The sequence below is a fragment of the Bos indicus x Bos taurus genome, unplaced genomic scaffold, assembly GCF_003369695.1.
Source record: "Bos indicus x Bos taurus breed Angus x Brahman F1 hybrid unplaced genomic scaffold, Bos_hybrid_MaternalHap_v2.0 SuperScaffold_100136, whole genome shotgun sequence".
Taxonomy (NCBI): Eukaryota; Metazoa; Chordata; class Mammalia; order Artiodactyla; family Bovidae; genus Bos; species Bos indicus x Bos taurus.
Window position 1 is genome coordinate 94,369 of NW_020867068.1, and position 16,152 is coordinate 110,520.

At 42.6% G+C, this 16,152-nt stretch overlaps 1 protein-coding gene across 1 annotated transcript in view; it reads right to left on the bottom strand.

Annotated features, from left to right (window-relative positions):
* Positions 1 to 15,504, bottom strand: part of LOC113888449 (multidrug resistance-associated protein 4-like) — a gene marked incomplete at its 5' end in the record, with an annotated part of 89,538 nt that extends 74,034 nt beyond the window's left edge. Inside the window, 5 exon segments of the mRNA XM_027535576.1 lie at positions 3,496 to 3,582; positions 3,806 to 3,900; positions 13,769 to 13,828; positions 13,831 to 13,962; positions 15,382 to 15,504. Of these exon segments, the coding sequence (XP_027391377.1) occupies positions 3,496 to 3,582; positions 3,806 to 3,900; positions 13,769 to 13,828; positions 13,831 to 13,962; positions 15,382 to 15,504 (497 nt within the window).
* Between the last annotated feature and the right edge of the window lie 648 nt (positions 15,505 to 16,152).

Below are 16,152 nucleotides of genomic sequence, written 5' to 3' on the forward strand. Positions count from 1 at the left end.
AGTTCATCTAAGGACTCTCACCTTCTATAGGTAATAGAACCCACTTAATCATCACAAAATATAGTTATAAAAATCACAAACATTAGTAACCTGGTATATATTAATATATTCATGACTAAAGGAAGCTGATAATAGCAAGTAGAAGTGTGATTCATTCACTTTTTATAGAAAATATTCACCACGACTAAGCTTCAACACAACCACAGTCTCTCATAGCATATTGTTCCGTCCAATTGCCTAACTCATTGAGAACATTCTCAGTCGCTGTTGAGTGATTTCCTAAATTGCCTTTGTGATCCCTGTCCTAAGTTTCCCCAGAGAATGTGGTTCTGATTAGTATACAAGCCTTAACAAGCTTGCTTCTATAAAGTGTACATACAAGGTCATTAAACCCAAAGGTTGGAGAGGACTTTAGAAACATATTATAAACACCTCACCTTTATAAACACCTGAGAGAGTTTTTGTGTTCAGCACACTGATACATGGAAATCAATAAACTTTCCCTTCCCCTGCCTGTGACACAGACACAAGAGCCAGCAGAAACTGCTCTTGCAGTGATGGGGAACTTGTGCAGATGCACACAAGACAGGGTAGCAGACACTTGCAAGTTCAGGGTGGAGCACTGGGAACAGGGAGGCTGAGCTACTTATGATGCCACAAGAGTGGGGGTTGGAAATGCCTATCTCAATACTAGTGTCCCATCACTGAACTCATGACAAGCCACAAGTCACTTCCTAAGGGAAAAGTCATCAGTGAAAGTGTTGGTCACTCAGTTGTGTCTGACTCTTTGCAACCCCATGGCCTATAGCCCGCCAGGACCTTCTGTCCATGAGGATTCTCCAGGCAAGAATAGTGCCATGCCCTCCTCCAGGGGATCTTCTTGAACCAGGGATTGAACCCAGGTCTCCTGCATTGCAGGCAGATTCTTTACCATCTGAGCCACTAGGTGCTTTAAATAAGAGAAAATTTATCAAATGACAATCAAAAGAGAATGGGAAAGGGGGCGGGGGGTCAGATCAGAGAGTGGGAGGCCATGCCATGTGTCAGCTGCCCTGCTGTCTTTTGTTCTGAAAGACTCAATGCTAACGTGTAATTTTTGTGAGTGGTAAAATATACATAACATGAAATTTACATTTTCACTATTTTTTGTGCATACAGCTCAATGGCATTAAGTACATTCACATCATTGTGTAACCATCACCACCATCCATCTCCAGAGCTCTTTCATCACCCCAACACTAAGCACCTTTCACATACAGCCTTCAGTGGTACCTGCCTCATGACCCCTGCTTAATGGATGTGGAATCCCAACTCCTCATATCCAGAGCTCAGAGCTCCTCACATATCTCTCTCACTCACTCCACTGATCTGCTTAAGTCTCTTTACTTTGCTATTTAGGACTTGCTGTGAATGAATTCTGTCCCCCCAAAAATTCATATGATGGCTCATTGACCACCAGAACCTTAGAATCTGGTGACAGAACCTTTAAAGAGGTAACTGTTACCCTTAATTAGAGTGGGCCTAATCCAATCTGACCGGTGTCCTTAGAAGAGGACACTAAGACATAAGGACAGAAACACAGGGATGTGCATGAAAAGAAGGAGGACCATGTCCGAGGACACAGCAAGGAAGATGTCATCGGAAGATAAGGAAAAGGTCTAAGGAGAAACCAAACTGCCCACACCTTGATCATGAGAGTTTAGCCTTTAGAACTGTGAGAAAATGAATCTCTATTATTTACACACTGCTCCCCCAACGCTGTCATCTCTGACAGCCTGCTGTGACTGAATGTTTGTGTCCTCAAAATACATACATTGAAACCCAATCCCCACTGTGAAAGTACTGGAGATGGGGCCATTGGGAGGTGACAGGTCATGAGGGTGGAGTCTACCTGAATGGGACTAGTGCCTTTATAAAAGGGACCCACACAGCTCCCTCACCCCTTCCACCATATGAGGACACAGCAATTGGGTCCTCACCAGACACCAAATTTGCCAACACCCTCACCTTTGACTTGCTCGGGTTCTGGTCTCTGTGAGAGCAGCCTGGACAGACACAGCCCCAGCAAACTAACACAGGACCTGACAGCGAGAATTCCCAAACAGCTTCTCTCTGCTGTACAACCCGCCTCCTCCAGGCAAGGACGTGCCTTCTGTTCTCACAGCCTCGCTTCCTGTGCTTCTACTCTTCCTTCAGCAAAGAGAACTGGGTCATCTTCTCAACCTCCACATATATACCCAGCCTGCACGCCCCCAGGGCACTTCCTGCCCAGCTCGGAGCACAGGGAGCTTTCCAACATCCACTTCCATTCAGCACTTACTATCCTGTATAGCAACCCCTAAACCCTGTCTCAGCTGACTTTTGCCAGGCATCTGTCTTAACAAGCTCCACATTGAGACAGGTTCCTAAGAGGCTGAAATGAGAGCTGGGCATCCTAAGTCTCCCTTATGCTGCCCAGTGTGGGTCCTTCCCCTCTCCTGGCTCTCCGTCCTCCTTGTAAACTAAGAGGTTTCCTGCAGTAGCATCTGCAAGGGCATTGATCCCAGTGCACACAGCAGGGCATTAATAAGTGCAGCTGGAAGGCTTGTTGACCTTAACAAGGTGGACAACAGCAAGGTACGCAACCATGGGGTAGATGTGGATGCTGTTGTAGCAAAAGCAAGCTCATGCAGCTTTCAAAAAGGCCAGTCTAGACTCCATCAGAGGCTTCAGTCAGCGTGTATTAGGACACATTATTCACAAAAAAAGCATAAGAGTTGTTATACTTCAGTCATTCTGTGGCCAGGCAAGAGCAATTTGTACTCCAGAAACACAAAAATGAGAGTCAAGATTTCCACCAGATTCTACATCTCTAGTTCCACATTCAAGCTAACCCTACGTCATGGGTCTAAGTATTAATTCAAGTAAGCATCCATGAAGCAATGCTAAACCATTAAATTCATGCTTAGATGTGGAATAAGTTAGTCTTAATTCTAGGCCTTATTAAGAATTTCCAAACCTACAGAATAATAAGCATAAACCAACAGAGCCTTTCTATAGAAGCCCTGTGTCAGTACCGAAAATTTTGCTTCTAATGTGCCTTAAACACATGATAGAGAAAAGGGACTGACACTAAGTACTAGATTCCTGGGTCCAACTCTGTGATTTAAAAACCATTCATCATCTTTCTTATTTCAAGGCTCTGGACCCATCACAGTGTCTGATTATCAAGTGCAGGTCACAGGGAAATCTCTCACCTATTCCTCACTCCCTAAAGCACAGACCCCACTGTCCTTCACACATTGGAAGCACCTTCTGTATTTTCCTGTCCTGACCTCATCATGATGCAAAATTTCTCTACAATGGATCTTCTGTGGAGGGAAGGGAGGGAAGAGAGAGACACAAGGGCAGAGCAAGCTGAGTCTCCTGAAGCACAAAGGCTTTCCTGAGCTCTCTTACCCAATCTCTACAGGGTTCCTGGAAAGCAGAGATGATAGAAAATAGAAGCAAACTCACTGTTCGAACAAGTGCCTGCTGATTCCTGCATCCACTGTGCTCAGTGGATCATCCAGGAGGTAGACGTCTGCATCCTGATACACAGCTCTAGAAAACAGAGAGAGACATCAGGAGAGGACACGTCACACTCCCTGGGTCCCATCTCTGAATCATGATGGTGTCCAACAACTCCAGGTTCCTTCCATGAGCCCAGGGAAAGAGGCAAGACCCTGCTTTACACAGGCCCACCCAGTGAGCGGGTTCTGTGTGCTCACGTCCACTAGGAGCCGCAGGGGAGGAGGGGCAGGATGGCAACTGAAACCCCATTTACCTGGCGAGGCTGACCCGGGCTTTCTGTCCTGCACTCAGAGGGGTTCCCCGGTCTCCTATCTCAGTTAGATCATTTTCCTTCAAAAGCTGTAAATCCTACACGGAGATAGAAAAGGAGAAAAAAAAAAAAAAGATCTAAAATATGTTCTCCTCCTGCCATCCTAACTTTTTAGCATCAGTTCTCCCCACAGTGTTTGATCAACAATGATGAGTATATTTCATAGTGGCTAAACCATAACAGTGAACAATTTAAAAAATCCTCAGGGTTATTTTTTGTTTTTATTCTGTAGTTTTTCACAACATTTATGCATCTGACCATTCTAAGAGATATTCATTGTGGATCAATATACACCAGGCATTGTTCTGGTCACAATGAATTCAGCCATGAGGAAACAAAGCCCCTAGAGTTTCTCTCCACAGTGGGAGATGGTCAATAAGGAAAATTAACTTTAGTGCAAGTACTGAGGATGAGAAGGAAAAGGAAGCCGGCTCAGGGGGTGGGGTGGGGGAGGGGAGGGTGGTGGAGAATGAAGGAGGGAAGTGAGTCCACACTGGGGTGTGAGGGCTCTGCTCAGAGGGGGTTGAGCAGATCTGGGGAGGGGGAGGGGCTCAGGCAGACCTGGAGAGGCTGCTCCACACAGAGGAATGGGCGAGTACAGGGGCCATGGGGAGATGTCCAAGGGGTTCAGGACAAGCAAGGAGGCAGGAGAGCAGAGCTGAGTAAGAATGTGGGGAGTGAGGGCAGAGACAGAGCAGGAGGAGCCTGGGGTCACTCCCAGTAACAGGGAGAGAAGGAGAAGGGATGACTGACCTGGTCTGAGATTTCTACAGACTCATTCCTGTGCTTTGCAGAAAACAAGAAGTAAGGGAGAATGAGTGAGGGTGGATACAAGTAAGGAGGCTACTGGAATAATGTAAGTGAGAGACGATGGTGGCCAGGACCACAGTGGGAGCAGCAGGGATGGAGAGATGGAGCACACTCCAGACACATTCTGAAGGTAGAGTCTGTAAGACCTGCTGATGGGATGGGTGTGGGTTGTAAGAAGAGCACCATGGTGTTTGGAGCATGAGGAAGAACAGGGTCACCGTTTACTGAGTTGTTACTGATGAAAGTCAAAGTGAAAGTTGCTTAGTTGTGTCTGACTCTTTGTGACTCCATGGAATTCTCCAGGCCAGAATACTGGAGTGGGTAGGCGTTCCCTTATCCAGGTGATCTTCCCAACCCAGGAATCAAACCCAGGTCTCCCACACTGCAGGCAGATTCTTTATCAACTGAGCTATAAGGGAAGCTCTGCTACTGATGACTGATGCCTATTTTCTCATTAATCCAACAGGGGGACTCCATTCACAGTGTGAATCACAACATGCAAAGCTTGTGACCATGAGGATAAGAAAGAGAGTGTCTCCATCATAACCCTCCCTGACAGCCACAAAGACACACAGACACACACAGGTCCCCTGTTTTCTGGACCTCCATTTCACTGTTGACAGTCCTTGCAAACTGTTATTAGTTTTTATCCTTTAATTTTATTAATGTATTTTTCTGGCTTCCTTCCCCAAATAGCATCGCATTATAGCACAGCAATCGCAACATGCTCTAGAAAAGGCACTGAAGTTCACTCTTTCCCTTAGCTCAGTTCAAGCATAAGAAACAGGCTCTCTTCAACTCTGGTGGTAGGACTTTGAGTGTGTTGTTGACTTTACAAATTATTAATAGATAAGTCCCAGATGGGAAGAATATTTTAAAGGATTTGAGGTAAAATCCAAGTCAGGCTAATTTCCCAGCCAGGATTTTCTGATTAGGTTAAAGAGAAAAGCCTGACTTGAGCATATATTACAATTCTTCCCACTGACAGGAAAGTGTTCTTATTCATGTTATTTTCCTCTAAGTTAAATTTAAACAATTTTCACTGAACAGCAGATACACAAATTAGAGGCAAACTAGGAAATGAAGAAGCTGGTTTGATACCATCTACCAGAAACATACCAAGGACCCTTCAGCAATGGTGGAGACTTAACAGTAAAAATGCTATGGAGCAGACTGTTAAAACAGTTGATGAGTGCCCTAGCAGAGGAGGGCGGGATTCTGGAGTCAAACAATGGAACCTCCCTTTACTGCTTGTCTTCCATTTGGAATTGCCCCTCCTCTCATGGCCTGTCAATATCCTGCCCATCCTTCCAGGCTCAGCCTAAACACACTCTCCCATGAAATCATCCTGGACTCACTCTCTTCCTGCTGGGTTCCTAAGGCTTTGCATACATTTCTTCTGAAGGACCTGTCCTATTCTGCTCAATAATTTCTATGTGTGCACATAGCTTCTCTCAGCTCCTGGTGGGTAAGATCTGTGAACCAAGCACTGTGCTGCACCCTGATACTGATTATCTCTAATCTTTGAAACAAGCTACATGGTAAGTACTGACCCCATTTCCCAGATGAGGAAACTGAGACTAAGTGAGGTCACATCGCTGTTCTGAGAGTCAGTTCAGTTCAGTTGCTCAGCCGTGTCTGACTCTTTGTGACCCCATTAACTGCAGCAGGTCAGGCCTTCCTGTCCATCGCCCATTCCCAGAGTTTACTCAAACTCATGTCCATTGAGTCAGTGATACCATCCAACCATCTCATCCTCTGTCGTCCCCTTTTCCTCTGTCGTCTTCAATCTTTCCCAGTATCAGGGTCTTCTCTAATGAGTCAGTTCTTCGTATCAGGTAGCCAAAGTATTGGAGTTTCAGCTTCAGCAACAGTCCATCCAAGGAACATTCAGGACTGATTTTATTTAGAATGGACTGGTTGGATCTCCTTGCAGTCCAAGGGACCCTCAAGAGTCTTCTCCAACACCACAGTTCAAGAGCATCAATTCTTCGGTGCTCACCTTTCTTTATAGTCCAACTTTCATATCCAAAGATGACTACTGAAAAAACCATAGCTTTCACTAGATGGACCTTTCTTGGCAAGCAATGTCTCTGCTTTTGAATATGCTGTCTAGGTGGGTCATAACTTTCCTTCCAAGGAGTAACTGTCTTTAAATTTCATGGCTTCAATCACCAACTGCAGTGATTTTGGAGCTCAAAAAAATAAAGTCTGTCACTGTTTCTACTGTTCCCACCTATTTCCCATGAAGTTATGGGACTGGATGCCATGATCTTCACTTTCTGAATGTTGAGCTTTAAGCCAACTTTTTCACTCTCCTCTTTCACTTTCATCAAGAGGCTTTTTAGTTCTTCTTCACTTTCTGCGATAAGGGTGGTATCATCTGCATATCTGAGGTTTTCGATATTTCTCCTGGCAATCTTGATTCTAGCTTGTGCTTCATCCAGCCCAGCATTTCTCATGATGTATTCTTCATATAATTTAAATAAGCATGGTGACAATATATAGCCTTGATGTACCCCTTTCCCTATTTGGAACCAGTCTGTTGTTCCATGCCCAGTTCTAACTGTTGCTTCCTGACTTGCATACAGATTTCTCAAGAGGCAGGTCAGGTGGTCTGGTACTCCCACCTCTTGAAGAATTTTCCAGAGTTTGCTGTGGTCCACACTGTCAAAGTTTTGGCATAGTCAATAAAATAGAAATAGATGTTTTTCTGGAACTCTCTTTCTTTTTTGATGATCCAGCATATGTTGGCAATTTGATCTCTGGTTCCTCTGCCTTTTCTAAAACCAGCTTGAACATCTGGAATTTCAAAGTTCATGTACTGCAGAAGCCAAGCTTGGAGAATTTTGAGCATTACTTTACTAGCATTTGAGATGAGTGCAACTGTGTGGTTTTGAGCATTCTTTGGCATTGCCTTTCTTTGGGATTGGAATGAAAACTGACCTTTTCCAGTCCTGTGGCCACTGCCGAGTTTTCCAAATTTGCTGACATATTGAGTGTAGCACTTTCACAGCATCATCTTTTAGGATTTGAAATAGCTCAACTGGAATTCCATAATCTTCACTAGCTTTTTTCGTATTGATACTTCCTAAGGCCCACTTGAGTTCACATTCCAGGATGTCTGGCTCTAGGTGAGTGATCACACCATCATGATTTTCTGGGTGGTGAAGATCTTTTTTGTATAATCCTTCTGTGTATTATTACCACCTCTTCTTAATATCTTCTGCTTCTGTTAGGTCCACACCATTTCTGTCCTTTATTGTGCCCATCTTTGCATGAAATATTCCTTTGGTATCTCTAATTTTCTTGAAGAGATCTCTAGCCTTTCCCATTCTGTTGTTTTCCTCTATTTCTTTGCACTGATCATTGAGGAAGGCTTTCTTATCTCTCCTTGCTATTCTTTGGAACTCTTCATTCAAATAGATATATCTTTCCTTTTCAAATAGGTATATCTTTCCTTTTCAGCTATTGAACAAAAGAGCTAGAATCTGACCCAGCTCATGTCAGTTCAGAGACTTCTGCTCCTTCACATCAAACTGCCTCTAGTTTCCATGCTTATCCATGGTGTTGTGCTGCTTCTCAATTGAGGAAGTTTAGAAGTAAGAATTTCTTAAAAAGTGAGCAATGGATGAAAGTGTAAAGGGACATGTAAAGAGAGACCCTAACCAGGGTGTGTCTCTTTCTTCATCAGAAAAGTAAGGTCATGAAAGAAACAGGCACACCCTGGCTGGGTCTCAGGAATTTGATCTGGGTGTCAGGAGCTGGATGTGATTAAGGTAAAGAGAAAATGCCTGAAATCTGTTTACTCCACACCCCACCTTCCATGGAATCTAGGCTTATGCAGAAACAGATCTGAACTTGAGCTGTAAAGGCAGAGATGAGCTGTGTCATCCCTCAAGTATCAGTTCCTCCTACTATAAAATGAAGACAGGAACATCAAGGACATTCATAAAGAATTAATAAATCATGTGACCGTGCAGAAGCCCGCTGGCTGCAAAGGACCGTGCAGAAGCATGGCTGAGAGGAGCTACCCCTCGCCCAAGGTAAGGGGCAACAACCGAGAGTGCCAGACTGCGATGGCGCAGGAGCGGCCAAGAAGAGCTACCCCACGTCCGAGGTGAGGGACGGCTGCGGAGAGGAGCTACCACATGCCCGAGGTTAGGGGCGGCAGCCAGGAAGAGCAACCCCATGTCCAAGGAACAGTGGCTGCAAGGGCGCAGGAGGGCCGAGAGGAGCTATTCCACGTTCAAGGTCAGGAGGGGCGGCCGTGAGGAGATACCCTTTATCCAAGGTAAGGAGCAGCAGTTGCACTTTGCTGGAGCAGCCATGAAGAGATACCCCATGACAAAGGTAAGAGAAACACAAGTAAGACAATAGGGTTGCGAGAGGGCATCAGAGGGCAGATGCACTGAAATCATGAGCACAGAAAACTAGCCAATCTGATCACACAGAACACAGCCTTGAATAACTCAATGAAACTAAGCCATGCCACGTGGGACCATGCAAGATAGATTGGTCATGGTGGAGAGGTCTGACAGAATGTGGTCCACTGGAGAAGGGAATGGCAAACCATTTCAGTATTCTTGCCTTGAGAACCCCATGAACAGTACGAAAAGGCAAAATGATAGGTTACTGAAAGAGGAACTCCCCATGTTGGTAAGTGCCCAATATGCTACTGGAGATCAGTGGAGAAATAACTCCAGAAAGAATAAAGGGATGGAGCCAAAGAAAAACAATACCCTATTGTGGATGTGACTGGTGATAGAAGCAAGATACGATGCTATAAAGAGCAATATTGCATAGATACCCAGAATGTTAGGTCCATGAATCAAGGCAAATTGGAAGTGGTCAAACAGGAGATGGCAAGAGTGAACATTGACATTCTAGGAATCAGAGAACTCAAATGGACTGGAATGGGTGAATTTAACTCAGATGATCCTTATATCTACTACTGTGGGCAGGAATCCCTTAGAAGAAATGGAGTAGCCATCATGCTCAACAAAAGAGTCTGAAATGCAGTACTTGGATGCAATCTCAAAAACGAGAGAATGCTCTCTGTTCATTTCCAAGGCAAACTATTCAATATCATGGTAATCCAAGCCTATTTACCAACCAGCTGAAGAAGCTGAAGTTGAACGGTTCTATGAAGACCTAGGAGACCTTTTAGAACTAACACCAAAAAAGATGTCCTTTTCATTATAGGGGACTGGAATGCAAAAGTAAGAACTCAAGAAACACCTGGAATAACAGGCAAATTTGGCCTTGGAGTAAGAGTTTCACCAAGAGAACACACTGGTCATAACAAACACCCTCTTCCAACAACACAAGAGAAGACTCTATACATGGACATCACCAGATGGTCAACACCGAAATCAGATTGATTATATTCTTTGCAGCCAAAGATGGAGAAGCTCAATACAGTCAACAAAAACAAGACCGGGAGCTGACTGTGGCTCAGATCATGAACCCCTTATTGCCAAATTCAGACTTAAATTGAAGAAAGTAGGGAAAACCACTAGACCATCCAGGTATGACCTAAATCAAATCCCTTATGATTATACAGTGGAAGTGAGAAATAGATGTAAGGGCCTAGATCTGATAGATAGAGTGCCTAATGAACTATGGATGGAAGTTCGTGACATTGTACAGGAGACAGGGATCAAGACCATCCCCATGAAAAAGAAATGCAAAAAAGCAAAATGGCTGTCTGAGGAGGCCTCACAAATAGCTGTGAAAAGAAAAGTGAAAATCAAAGGAGAAAAGGAAAGATATAAGCATCTGAATGCAGAGTTCCAAAGAATAGCAAGGAGAGATAAGAAAGCCTTCTTCAGTGATAAATGCAAAGAAATAGAGGAAAACAACAGAATGGGAAAGACTAGAGATCTCTTCAAGAAAATTAGAGATACCAAGGGAACATTTCATGCAAACATGGGCTCGATAAAGGACAGAAATGGTATGGACCCAACAGAAGCAGAAGATATTAAGAAGAGGTAGCAAGAATACACAGAAGAACTGCACAAAAAAGATCTTCATGACAAAGAAAATCACGATGGTGTGATCACTCACCTAGAGCCAGACATCCTGGAATGTGAACTCAAGTGGGCCTTAGGAAGTATCAATACGAACAAAGCTAGTGAAGATTATGGAATTCCAGTTGAGCTATTTCAAATCCTAAAAGATGATGCTGTGAAAGTGATGCACTGAATATGCCAGCAAATTTGGAAAACTCAACAGTGGCCACAGGACTGGAAAAGGTCAGTTTTCATTCCAATCCCAAAGAAAGGTAATGCCAAAGAATGTTCAAACTACCACACAATTGCACTCATCTCACACGCTAGTAAAGTAATGCTTAAAATTCTCCAAGTCAGGCTTCAGCAATATGTGAACCGTGAACTTCCAGATGTTCAAGCTGGTTTTAGAAAAGGCAGAGGAACTAGAGATCAAATTGCCAATATCTGCTGGATGAAAGAAAAACCAAGAGAGTTCCAGAAAAACATCTATTTCTGCTTTATTGACTATGCCAAAGCCTTTGACTGTGTGGATCACAATAAACTGTGGAAAATCCTGAAAGGGATGGGAATACCAGACCACCTGACCTGCCTCTTGAGAAACCTATATGCAGGTCAGGAAGCAACAGTTAGAACTGGACATGGAACAACAGACTGGTTCCAAATAGGGAAAGGAGTACGTCAAGGCTGTATACTGTCACCCTGCTTATTTAACTTATATGCAGAGTACATCATGAGAAACGCTGTGCTGGGAGAAGCACAAGCTGGAATCAAGATTGCTGGGAGAAATATCAATAACCTCAGATATGCAGATGACACCACCCTTATGGCAGAATATGAAGAGGAATTAAAAGCCTCTTGATGAAAATGAAAGAGGAGAGTGAAAAAGTTGGCCTAAAGCTCAACATTCAGAATACTAAGATTATGGCATCTGGTCCCATCATTCATGGCAAATAGATGGGGAAACAGTGGAAACAGTGTCAGACTTTATTTTGGAGGGGCTCCAAAATCACTGCAGTTGGTGATTGCAGCCATGAAATTAAAAGACACTTACTCCTTGGAAAGAAAGTTATGACCAACCTAGATAGCTTATTCAAAAGCAGAGACATTACTTTGCCAACAAAGGGTCTGTCTAGTCAAGGCTATGGTTTTTCCAGTAGTCATGTATGGATGTGAAAGTCGGACTGTGTAGAAAGCTGAGTGCTGAAGAATTGATGCTTTTGAACTGTGGTATTGAAGAACATTCTTGAGAGTCCCTTGGACTGCAAGGAGATCCAACCAGTCCATTCTAAAGAAGATCAGTCCTGGGTGTTCCTTGGAAGGACTGATGCTAAAGCTGAGACTCCAATACTTTGGCCACCTCATGCAAAGTGTTGACTCATTGGAAAGACTCTGAAGCTGGGAGGGATTGGGGCAGGAGGAGAAGGGAATGACAGAGGATGAGATGGCTGGATGGCATCACTGACTCGATGGACATGAGTTTGAGTAAACTCCGGGAGTTGGTGAATGACAGGGAGGCCTGGCGTGCTGCAAATCATGGGGTTGCAAAGAGTTGGACATGGCTGTGCGACTGAACTGAACTGAACTGTTTCCTGTTTATGTGTGTGCATGCACACGTGTGAGACAGATACAAAAATGTTTTGCACATGAACTCTGAATAAACAGGAGCTATTGTCTCACTGTTTCACATTTGTTTCCCCTCTTCTTTTCTTACACAGTCTATGTACCATTTAACAAAAATCTAGTTCATTCCTCCTAACTTCACATCATTTCTGCAAAAGCACAATCTCCCATTAACATGAGCCAAAGAGAAAAAAATAGCAGCCATTAAATGAATAATTCTGTTCTGTCCACATTATCATAAAATGCTGCTCTCCTGATACAATCTATGGTGTTCAAACCATTGTTCAAGCAGAATTACTATTTCCTCACAAAAAGAGTTTGCAGCCTTTAACACCAAACCTTTGATAGTCTGTCCCAGCTTTTTCCTCACTGTATAAATGTATAGTCAGATGTCCAAATTGCCCTGAACAGACCAAGGGGAGACCTTTAAAACTGTTTTTCACTGATGTTTATAACCCAAGAGAATAACAAACTATTTATTGGTATTTACACTTTTCTTTTTTTCTGCCAAATTATATTCTATCAGATAACTTTAGTTTTCCTCATTCATTCACTAATTTAATCTAAATCCTAATATAGTGTTAAACATTTCACTTTGCCATTTTCTGTGAAAACTGATGCCCTTTCTGAAAACAATCTCTTCTACAACAAAATGATGCAGTATTAAGAAGAAACATAAGTATTCTATTTTCTTTAAATAATAAATTATAAATCAAAAAATGAAGTAAAGAGGGAAACCTATAGACTGAAAGGTATCGAGGAAGCAACAACTAAGCACAATGGACAGACCTTATGTGAAATCTGATTCCAACAACAATGAACAAGATTTCTCAGTGAGATGTCTCACAACATGTAAACTCAGATTAGAAGGTTGATGACATTCAGGAATTTGGGTTATTTTCAGGTGAAAAATATGGTGATTATTTTTCAGGTGAAAAATGTGGTGATTTTTTTCCAAAGAGAAAAGATTTTTTTTCTCTTAGACGAAACTAATGAAATGTAGACAGATGAACTAATATGATGTCTAGGATCTGCTCCAGAATAATCTAGGTTGGGGGTGGGGCAGGCAGAGCACAGGGGGTAGCGATGCAGCAAGACAGGCCACCAGGTGATCCTGGCTGAAGCTGGGAGTGGTACATGAGGATTCATTACACTGTGCTTGCTATTTTAGAAATTTCTATAATTGTTAAAAGTGAATGAAAACTTCATAGAATGGACTGATCCCCTCAAGGGGAAAAAAAAAAAGGCATTCCTGTGAGTGTTATCACATCAGGATTAAAACAGCAATGTATATACCTGCATATTTACCCAGAAGGACCAGTTTCAAATAATCAGCAACAATCAAAGATTTTTAAAATTAAAAAATAAATAAATAAAAACTCTCAACAAATCTTGTAGGGTTAAAACCAATATTATCATTATTTAATATTCAAGTATATCCAACTTAGGAGTCATTACTCACCTCTTTCAAAGCACAAGCCTTTATTACTTTTTCATATCGTTCTTCTTCATATTTTCTTCCCAAAATAAAATGTTATTCCTCACAGTTCCCGAGAACACCCAAGGCTGCTGAGAAACATACACGATCCTCCCATGCACACTGACCTGTCCCTGGCTCGGGGGCAGCTCCCCCAGCAGAGCACGTAACAGTGATGACTGAAACAGATTGGCAAACACACACATGTGAACAGGGCAGCACTCAGGACGGAATATGCCCTGCAGCACAGCCGACCCCCACCCTGGTGCTTGATGTATGATAGAACGCTTATGTTTAGAACAGGATAAAGTATAGTTCTGGCGATTTGCAACCAAAAAAGGTGAAAATAACCTGTTGGTCCAATGCTAAACCCACAGTTGACAAGAAATACTAATAAAATGCTATAACAAACTACTGTGCCCAAGAAATTTCCCCCAAATGAAGCGCTATACTCAACAAAGACTAAATAAGAATGTTTAACATTCTTAACTAACAGAGCAGCCCAGCAGGATGTGTATTTCTTGCATCTGATGCTTATGCAGCTGTTCCTAATATCTGCGGTATACTTCACTTGTACAAATATTTGTGCTTAAAAAGCTACACATGAAAAGCTATATCAAAGATGATTATTAAAAAACTCTGAAGTGTGTTGTGTCCAAAGAGCAAAAGTCCATCACAGAAGAAATCATTAACCTCTCATGTACACAACTTATGTTTCAGAATTTCTGTATTTTTGTTGTACAGAACACAAGAGATAAATGCATGTACACATGTCCTTCAAATCTTGTTACACCACACGATGTGGTGTGGTCTGTGTCCCCACATCACAGTGCTAGCACACTGGGCTAAAATAATCTGCCTGCATATCTGTCTTACCCCAGAACCTGGTTGTCTCTGGAGGGAAGGAGGTGTCAGGGTCTCGCTCACATCTGTTTCTTTAGCTCTAGCACATGGCTGCACATTCACTACATGTGCACTGAGAGGATCAAGTCAAGTCATGTGAGAAAATGCTCAAAGCTTCCTGGAAGAGCCTTCACAACCTCCAGACTTCCTGGAGGGATGACCATCACAAAAAGAAGTCCCCACTGTCTCATTCTGTCCTGAATAGATGTCACATAAATAATGTCCTTCACTGAGATGTCCAAACATCCAACAAGCAGTTCCCAACTGTGCAATATGAAGCACCAAGAAGAAAAACACAGTGCGTTTATCCAGATTTATGTGGCCATGAAACCTTCTTGCAAAACGAATGTCCCATGGAACACACCTAGAGGAAAGCGATTCTAGATTTGCCCAGTTCAAACTGTGTTATACACAGCTTTAGGCTCAAACCCTTAAGAATTTTTTAAAATATTTATTTATTTATTTTTGGCTGTGTTGGGTCATAGTTGCAATACTTAAGATCTTTCATTGCAGCACACAGGCTTAGTTGTCCCAAGGCATGTGGGATCTTAGTTCCCCGACAAGGGATCCAACCCGTGTCTCCTGCATTGGAGGGCAGATTCTTAACCATTGGACCACCAGGGAAGTTCCTCAACTCTGAGAATTTAACAGGGGCTGTGGCATTGCAGCAAGCCGAGCAAGGTATCATGGCTTACCTTTCCTGCTCCCACAGGTCCAACCACAACTAACAGTTCACCAGGTCTGACAGTAAACGAAAGGCCTTGTAGGGTTGGGGTTTCTGATTCCTGCAAATTAAAGCTTATGAAAATCTGCCCATTTCAATAAAGTAACACACATTACTTCAGAAAGTGGAGGAGAAAATACAAAATAGTCATTGATATGCTAAACATAGCCCACATTTTTCTCCTTCCTATTTTAAGATAATGTGTGCTACAGGACTTTTCATCCAATCTTTCTCTTCCAGGGTCTGAAACAACTTCAGTCGCCTCTAGGAAGACTCCTTTTACCAGCTATCCATGTGGACACTGTATTAGATAGCCACAGAATTTAGCAGTTGAAATGACAAGCTGAAATTTGAAATGCAAATTTTATGATGTATACTAAACATATTTATAACTTATTAAAATAATATACTTAATAGAATAGTCAATGTAGGAAGTTTTTAATCATTTATGTTTTCATTATGACCCTTGGTTTTAACTATTTCATTAATCTCCACGATGTGGGAGCTTAAGTACATGATGAGCCTGGCCCTCGACTAATAAATTGAAACCTCCACTACCTCTCCATTTTCATTTGATAAAGAATGAATCTCAGTAATGCTAAGGAAGCAGGTCACTTTGTATGATGAAGTCTTTCTTGGCAAAGTAACTTATAAATACCCGTCAAAGCTCTAACTTCACAAGAGCTCTAATTTAACACCAACAATGACAACAACAAAAAATAGGGAATTAAGAAACTAATTA